This window comes from Pyxicephalus adspersus, chromosome 11 (genome assembly GCF_032062135.1).
Source record: "Pyxicephalus adspersus chromosome 11, UCB_Pads_2.0, whole genome shotgun sequence".
NCBI classification, from domain to species: domain Eukaryota; kingdom Metazoa; phylum Chordata; class Amphibia; order Anura; family Pyxicephalidae; genus Pyxicephalus; species Pyxicephalus adspersus.
Window position 1 is genome coordinate 23466384 of NC_092868.1, and position 9657 is coordinate 23476040.

A 9657-nucleotide genomic window follows, 5' to 3' on the forward strand; every position below is an offset into this window, starting at 1 on the left:
TGTCTGGCTACTACCAACATATGGAACACCAATATAGGGGTCCTGGAATCCCAGCACGGAGGTACATGTAAATGGGTAGATCTTTATCTGGAATACTGACAACCAGGGAGGGATTGGGACAACACTGAAGGGATTCCTTCCTTTTAATGGGATGACCAGCAGTAAAATGTTACTCTGAATATATTTAGATTTCTGGTAAATTGGCTGGATATTGGAATGTAATACACTGGTGCCTTACTTTGGAACTACTTTGATTATTATGGACACTTTAATAAAAGTGCCCTTTCTACTTTTTAATGTCCTTTTATTTGTATATGAAAAGAGAAATGAGATTCAAATACCTACAAATGGCCATATAATATTGTTCTCTTGGCATTCTGTGAAGTCATCTTTTTGAGGTAATTTCACTAAAAAATTGTTACATAAAGGTCCTACTAAGTGGAGATCGCCGTTCAGTTACAGACTCTCCATCCAGGGTTGATAGTTTTGAAGGAATCTTTGTGATAAATATGTGATAAGTAAGTGTTATTTATGTTGATTTTTTTTTTGAAGTGTGTTGGTATGTTTCTTTATTGATTTATTATTTTATGTATTCCTTACTTAGCACTCACTTCCATATACATACTCGTTTGTTTCCTACTAAAGCAGATCTATATCTGTAAAATGCGTTGAAACAAAAGCAATGTGATATCCTATGTCTATTGAAGGCCCTTGTGTATGTTATATTTGAGAGAATGGTGCAACTATCTATTTATGGAAATATGTTGGGCTGTCTTATATTCATTGCCATGGATATTGAGAGGTGCTGTTACATGTTATTGTGAATATATGTTTTTAAGATGTCTAATAAAATATTTTTTAATGATGGACACAAATGATCTTGGTAAAGCAGTTTCTTATACCATACAAAGTATACCCTGCTAACTGCAGTGTTTTCCCAATATTGAATGGGAGAGAGCCTAATCTCCTTGGTGAGACATCCTCATTTTTCTTTTCTTTGTGACATATGAGAGATATATCTTTAAGCTCTGCCTATCATAAATGTTATTTGTTTGAATATCTACTTCTTTGTTAGAGCTTTACAGTTTACTAATCCAAAGCAACAAAGCAAATACCCTTTACCGGTCTGTAAGAAGCTAACTAGGAATCATATATTAGATATTTCTGGGTTTTAGGGGTCCTGGACTCTGTAGATGGTATTTCTGTAGCATTAACACAGATTAACTTTAAGGCTTGTTGCTCTTATTTAGGATACTGACATGACATAATATGTGTACATTTTGGGATTCATGAAAATTTCTAATATTGTTGTTTATAATGCAGGTTTAGAACTACCTGGATTGCAATACTGTATATTATTTGATTAAAGCCTGGATTGGAAACCCTGATTTGTACTGTGAATTCAATGGAAAAATCTCTTGGAGATCTAGAGGGCAGCACCACAGGGGAGTCTAGCCGTGACCTGCTACCCGACCCTTCATCCCGCCCCACCTGGGGCAGTAAAGTTCAATACATTCTTGCTCAAGTTGGTTTTTCAGTTGGTCTTGGGAATGTTTGGCGGTTTCCTTACTTGTGTCATCAAAATGGAGGAGGTGAGTGTTTTAGCTTTTAACAAGACATTGGAAATTTTAAATAATAATGATATTTATAGGAAAATTGAATGCACTTTATATATTTATACCAAAAATTTGGATTGTTGTTTTTTTATAAAATAAATATAAAATATTTGCAGTTATATTTGCAATATTTAGCAGGTGACAGTCTTTATTATTATTAAACAGGATATATAGCGCCAACATATTACGCAGCGCTGTACGTTAAATAGGGATTGCAAATGACAGACTAATACAGACAGTGATACAGGAGGAGAGGACCCTGCCCCGAAGAGCTTACAATCTAGTAGGTGGGGTCCAGTGAGGGTTTCTTTAGGATAGGGAGAATTATGGCATGTTTAAAAGCTGAGGGGTATTTACCAGTAGAAAGGGGGAGGTTGAATATTTCGGTTAGGGCAGGGGCCAGGGTGGAGGAATGTCTTTTTAGAAGTATGAGCTCTGCTTAAGGGTTCTTTTTGCAGCCTATGTGACACAAATGGAGAGCTATAGAGAATAAGTCAAACATTCAGAAAGCTCAGTCAATTTACTACTGCCAGCAAGCATGTAAGCACTGCCATTCCAGTAGGCTATTCCAGACCTACCTGCATCAGGCTGCAGTCTGTTCTATACCTGCTTCTCCCACTCTACCCACTGTTTAATAATTAGACCCAGCCAACAGCAAAGCTGCTATTGGGTGACTTTTTCTGTGGGAAATGTGAAGCAATATTAGGTTAATGAGCTATATAGATTCCTTTCACTGATGCACCCAGTGCCAAATTATTGTGTTTTAAGCATTTTAAACAAATATTTAAAAATATTGGAAAATAAATCTAACCAAAAGTATGATGCTTTCTGACCCTGCTACATAATAATTTCTTAGATCGCCAAAAATGTCAACAAACCCACCTTCCAGATAAGTGTGCATGGTTATCAATATTGTGGTCATTAACCACTTGCGGATTAGTTCAGAGAATACAGATAGATGTTCCCTCAGAGAATACAGATAGATGTGCCCTCATTTGCTCTGATTTACTGGAAACAGAAATTATGTTTTGACATTTTACCTAAAAAGTCAGTTTCAGGGAAGCCTAGTCTACAGTCAGATACTACCTTGTACAAATAAATTAGTATTGTAGAAAGAAAAGGCTTTCTGTCTTAATAAATAAAAAGGGCAGAAAGACCTTGTATATAGGTTTTTAGGCTGACCTTCACTTTAAAGTCTAAAAATTCTTATTCTTATGGTTGTGTGAGTCCTGTAAAAGTCCTTTGACTTCCTCTGATAGCCAGATATGGGAAAATTATTTTAGCATCTTATCAATATGCTAACACAAACGGCATAGGCACAGAAACATAATGTTCATGAACATGTTATCATGCCCTTGGATAGTCCCTTCCCAATAACACTACCTATAAAAGTCCTTACCAGACACACATCCCTTTACAGTTTCTGGAAAATACTAAACCTTGTTGCAAATTTATGTAATTTTTTGATCAAAGCACCTTGATATCTACCACATTCATGATTATAGCTTAATTTTAGTTTTCGGTGTTCTGACTGGTCCTAACATTAAATGACTCTATGAGATTTCATTTGTCTCCTGCTTAGGTTAACTAACATTTATGGATAAAAGATGTGACTGTAGTGCAGACTGTAAACAATGGTAAGGGGTGGTTACCCAGCTAAGGAGGTGGTCTGGCATGGTTTGTTGGTTATGTGCTCTGGGTGTTGGAATTGGTTGTTTTTAAAGCATCCTTAACATTTCTAAATAAGTTAACTGTTAACCTTCACATAACAGTTATCCCCCAATCTAACCATTACACCTAACCTAACTCCTGAAATAAGCATTACATTTTATGGCCATTGTCACACAGTAAATCTGCCAACAGCGCAGTCATGCAGACACGCGTTCAACTTGCCTGTGTGGAATTGCTTCCTTGCTGACCCCAAAGGCTGCAGAATTATGATTGCTCACAGTTTGTATCTACCCTCACCAGCAAGGAAGTAACTCATCGATACTAGCAGAAAGTAATTCTGGCACTGGAAACCACCACTGAAATGATCATTGTTAAGATTTCCCATCTGATGGAGAAATTAAGGTGGAGAAAGAAGAGTGACAGAAAGAGAAGGTCGTCATTGTATTTGTTTTTTCACTGACCAATTACAGACTGGTGTGGGTCTGGAATGACCTGGGCTCAGACAGGGGAACAACTAGCAGCAGAAAAAGTATTGTGCAGTAAACATCTGGATTAAAGATAAAAATTGCAGTAAGCTTGAAACACAGAATGTGCATTTCATTAAATGTTTGTTTAGGAATTAAAACTGTGATATTTACCTAAGGCTAAGTTTACATGGCCTGTTTCCCTATAGTTAAACCACAGTGTTTAAAAACTAATGTTTGACATTTCAATACATTCCAATGTGCTAGTAAACACAAAAGTGGCTGCAAAGAGAAGGCAGGCTGCAGGCCTAAAATGATTAACTTTCTTAGCGGTATTCCAGAGTGTGGTTCAGGGTAACAAAAACATGCTGAAAACGGTAACCCCGAGCTACACTCGGAGTAGCTAAAAACATTAAAACTAAAGTGTTAGCTGGTCCCATTGGTGTAACACAACGTCCTGCCTGTGGCATCCCATTCTCGAGCTGTGTCCTTTTCGTCCGATCTTCAGCTGGGGAGAGCATGAACATTCCCCGGGAGATCTCGGTGACGTCGGTGCGTGCAGAAGTCGTGGTGGGAAATTCAAATTGTTTTGTATTGAATCCAATACAAAGTAATCATTATAATATATAATTATATTATATGTATGTTACATTTGCTACTGTACAGTTTTATTACAGGTTTCAGTATTTTTATTTGCCCTTATTTTAACAGATTTTTGTGTTTTTTTTTTTTTTTCTTAAGTTTTCTTTATTACATTTATTAAATATTGGACATATTTCAGTGAGTTAAGCCTAAGAATTACAGGCCTACAATGTAAAATACATTTCCATGCAAAACAATGTACCGCTTTTGGTGTAAAAATACAGACAGAATTAGAACGTCAGGGGAGTTAAGGTATTTAAAAATGTCTAAAGATGTTTTTTCAACTCTTCTATCCTGGAAAAAAAAAAGGAAATTGACATGGGTTTTGAAACCCTATAATAATAATCACATAGTCTAACAAAAGATTTGAGCTGTCCGATTCCAGTTCTCTAGATATTGATGGTTCTTTGGGCCCTAATACTGTTGGTTAGTACTAAAAATGGTTGTGAATCCTGGTCCTGAGTTTCAGTGTAATTCTGGCCATACATGGGGAAACCCTATCATTCAGTAATAAATCCAGTTTGTCAGTTTTGTTAAATAAATAGAAAATGAAGCTGCTTGCTTTTTTATAAAAGATTTGCTGATAAAATCCAATTTTTTTCTTCAGTGGGATTGAACACAATTTTTTGTTTGTATTGTTTGCAATGTTTTACCTGCATGAAGCTGCTGTCATCAGTCATGTAATCTGTTTGGACTTCAAACTTTGGAGTGAAGCCAACAAAGTTCAAGATCTAATGTTTAAATGTTGGAGGAATAAACATTTTTACTCGCTATAGTAAACACAAAATTAAAAATTCAGGCAAATCCTCCAAATTAAATAAAAACAAACATTATACTACATTAATAAAAAGAAAAAATAATGTAGACTTTAAGTTCAATTGGTCAGGGTCCGCTCCTTCTCTTGTGTCATTGTTTGTATCTGACTGCAATTCACAACCCCTATTTAATGTACAACTGTAATATGATGGTGCTTTGTAAAGTGTAATTATAATTAAAACTGTTAGCATAAGTATCAGAATCTCTCTTCACATTCACTTTCTGCAGTCCCCTGTGCAGCAGGACTGGGAGAGGGAGAATCTTTTCTTATTCTTGGCTGATATCTTGGTGTGACCTTGAATGAGTATGCAAGCCAATTGTCCTAATACTTCATTAGATGTATTCTTGTTTTGGGTGAATGACAGAGTGATGCATGGATAAGGATGACTGCAATGGTAGTTCCTATATTTTTGTTCCAGCAGAGTTCTTTTAAGCTGTGTAATATTTCATATTAAATACCTAACCTTTTGCATTCAGTCTAACAATGAGTGATTTGTTCTGCTATATTAAGCAAACCTACAACTATACCCTCCTTTATTGATTTAGCTTATCTATACCTCTCTCTAAAGCTTTTATATCTACAACAGACAAATTCAGACATCCTTTTTTTCCCCTCCTTCCTCTCGCTGCTGTGATAACATGGACCTCTCCCCTTCCCTAAATACATATTTAAATTAGAGCAGAGGTGCCCACACTTTTTTGGCTCATGAGCTACTTTAAAAATGACCAAGTCAAAATGATCTACCAACAATAAAAATTCTAAACATATTTATTTATATATAAATATATATATACCGAGCATACTTTATATTAAAAAAAATATATTGTTTACCTTGCAAAACAGCATGAACATGTATGGCACAATACAATTCTGTACATTTTTGGCCATTACCTTACTCCGATGACATCTTAAACTGAATGGAATCAGCCAAAGTTGCATAGTCCAGACAGTAGTTGCTGGTAGCCAGCCTCAAACAGACATCCAAATGATCATCAGTCATGGTGGAACAGTATTTGGACGTAATAACTCCTGTGCACGGTAGAGTTTATTTTAAAAGGCAGGGCTCCGCGATTTACTTGCGTTGCCTTTGCAATCTTACTTTGGAGACAAATTAATAAATGTATATCCATACAATAGCAGAAGATTGGTAGTGCAATGTACACTAACCCTGGAGACCACAAGTACAGTAGAAAATGTAAAAACTGTCCTGTAAAGCTCATCACTAACGGCTAAACTTTTTCAAATATGTGTCCATTCTGTGTGCCAGATTAGCCCTTATTGGACTAGCGTTTTATATATAATTCACTGCTGTCCTTTTAGGAAAACAATATTCAATATTCCAACATTTGTTAGACTTTGTTTCACCTTTTTTTTGACAGATAAACTAATTGCCCTTGTCTTAACAGGTTCCTTCCTCTTATTGTACTTTCTTCTGCTACTTATCATTGGCATTCCACTTTTCTTTCTGGAGCTAGCAGCTGGGCAAAGAATACGCCAGGGAAGCATTGGCGTTTGGAAGCATATCAGTCCTCGGTTAGCTGGAATTGGCTTTGCTAGCTGTGTAGTAAGTACATGCAAAATGTCTCATTGGTATGATAGTGATTTCTGTTATGATTATTAAAAAAATATTTCCTGTAATGTGACGCTTTGCAGTAATACATAATTTAGCTAATGCATAACATTTCTGGGGGCAGTTATATATACAGTTTTACATAAAAAATCAAGCATAGGAAAGTTACCATGCTAATATATACTCACTGCCCACTTTATTAAGTATACCAGTTCAGCTGCTTCTTAACACAAATATCTAAACGGTCTATCATATGGCATGCAGACATTGTCAAGACAACCTGCTGAAGGTCAAACCGTATATCAGAATAGGCAAAAAGGTAATTTAGGTGAATGCTTGAACTTCAGAGCTGTGGAGTTGATACAAAACCTCTTCGACCCAGAATCCTCATTTTATTGTACCAATAACTCCGACTTGTATAATTTAAATATACTGATGTACGTGAATGTTCCATGTTGATTGAAACACAGCATTTAATCACTGCCAAAGCTCAAGCATTGTAAAGCTTTATGAATATGGACGGGGTTTGCTTTTGCGAACAAGAACTCCTGGCTAGGAAGCTGACATCCTACCCTATTGACCACCTTGTAATTGCCAGCATGTAAACCAGTAAAATTATGCCAAAATTTTAAACTAAAAACACAAAGATGAAAACAAAGTTTTATTTATTGATTTTTATCAAGCATCTGTAAATTTTAAAATACTTGCAGATATAATAAAGATCTGGAACAACTTGTTCAACAATATAAACTACATAATTTGTTGCTATAAAACCATCAGTTAGGCTATGTAAAACTTGGCATATACCTGTAAAATAGTTGGAATTCTAACATAGTTCATTTTGGACTATAGTTACCAAGAAACAGAATTGCTTCTGCTAGACCTTCCTTTATAGAAGCTTAAATCCGATTTGATTATTTTCAGATCTGAAAAATGAATTGGGGTTTAAGGTAGAGAAGTTGACAGGGTAGAACAGCATTAGATATGTGACAGAAAGGTATACATTTAGAGGCCCCACCTCAATGCATCTAGCTATGTAAGTGACTACAGGGGTACCCAGTCTTTATCTTTAATTTTGGGCTCCTAGGTGCACTTTTTTTTGAAACCACACTCCCAATGTTCTATTAACATCTTTTAAACTTCTGGCCTTTATTTACACAGGTCAACATGTCATTTTCATCAGATATAAATTTATGTGGGCTTTGTAGTATTTTTGATGCGGATTTCTAATCTGTGTTCAGTTTTTCTCTAGTATGTCTAGTTTTTGTGATGCAGCAAATTATATATCGCGTGAAATTCGTTATAAATAGCCTTAACATATTACAACATTTAACAACTGTTTTCTTGTTTTCTTGCGTTCTTGTTTAAGGTTAGAGACCACACTAACTGCAATTGATTTAATTTGTCATGCCTAGAAATCGGCTTAATGATCCAGACAGTTTCTGTTTTGTGTGCGGTTCATTCACAACAAAAGCACAACGTCGCCAAACTACCACATATTTCGCCTGTCCACTTGGTGACCAGGATAAATCTTGGGTTCCACCTGTCATCTGTACAAGTTGTTCCAACGGACTGCATGACTGGCTAAATCGGCGTAAAGCAGCAATGCCATTTGCAAACCCGATGGTGTGGAGAGAACCGCAAGACCATCCAATCGACTGCTATTTTTGCTGCGTCAACAAAAGTGGATTCTCAGGTAAAACTAAGCACAAAATTGTATATCCCAGCCTCGATTCTGCAATTAGGCCTGTTCCCCATGATGATTCATTGCCAATTCCCGTACTGCCACATGATGGACCTGCTTCTGTAGAAGGTGATAAGGAATGCGCTGGAGTTGCAGCCAGTTACAACCCCCAATTATCTGATCCTGACTATTTGACCGATGAAGAGTTAGAATCAGAGACCTTTACACAAGCAGAGCTGATTGATCTCGTTCATGGACTAAATCTCTCCAAAGACAAAGCAGAACATCTTTAAGAGCTTTAAGGCTTAAACAGAAGCACTTGCTTGCAAAGGGTGTAACTGAAACTCACTACAGACAACGAAATCAAAACTTGATAACGTTCTTCACTAGTGATGGCTCACTGTGCTACTGTCATGATATAAATGCACTCTTTAACAGTTTGTCACAAGAGCATGTTCCATCTGTATGGCGTATCTTCATTTTCCTCTAAAAGAAGCTTGAAAGCAGTCATTCTGCATAATGGTAATTCCAAACCAAGTTTACCAATTGCTCATTCGATTCTAGGACAGCATGAAGTTACTACTTGAAGCAATCCAGTATAAAACACACCAGTGGAACATCTGTGGGGTTCTAAAGGTCATTGGCTTGCTGATGGAAATGCAAGGAGGATTCACAAAATATTGCTGTTTTCTATGCCTGTGGGACAGCCAATTTATGGGACACCATTATGTCAAGCATGATTGGTTACCAAGAGATACCTATAATCCTGGAACAAGCAGTGTCAAGTTTCTGCCTCTGGTTGATCTGCATAAAACATTTCTACCATCTCTCCATATCAAGTTAGGCTTGATGAAGAACCTTGTAAAGTCCATGGGTAAATCAAACTCCATGGGTTTTCAGTACCTTGTTGAGAAGTTTCCAAACAAGCACTGCAAAAATGAAGGTAGGGATAGGGCCACAGATCGTCTGTTTTGCAGGATGATGTTTTCAAACAATCTCTCACCAACTGAGCTAAAAGCTTGGGATGCATTCAAGTGGCTGTGTGAAAATTTCCTGGGCAACCATAAGTCTCCTGCATACAATGAAATAATTCAAAATCTGCTTTATTCATAACCAGAAACTGAGTTGTTGCATGTCCTCAAAAATACATTTTTTGCACTCACATCTAGAATTCTTCCCGGAAAATCTTGGTA

At 36.6% G+C, this 9657-nt stretch overlaps 1 protein-coding gene across 3 annotated transcripts in view; it reads left to right on the forward strand.

The window, feature by feature from the left end:
- The window catches only part of LOC140341351 (sodium-dependent neutral amino acid transporter B(0)AT2-like), a 51485-nt gene that overhangs the window by 13364 nt on the left and 28464 nt on the right, over nt 1-9657 (forward strand). For all 3 annotated transcript variants that reach the window (XM_072427027.1, XM_072427029.1, XM_072427028.1), the window contains exons 2-3: nt 1324-1592; nt 6617-6774. In XM_072427027.1, coding sequence (XP_072283128.1) covers nt 1406-1592; nt 6617-6774 — 345 coding nt within the window. In that variant the 5' untranslated portion in view covers nt 1324-1405. The remainder of the gene's footprint in view (nt 1-1323; nt 1593-6616; nt 6775-9657) is intronic.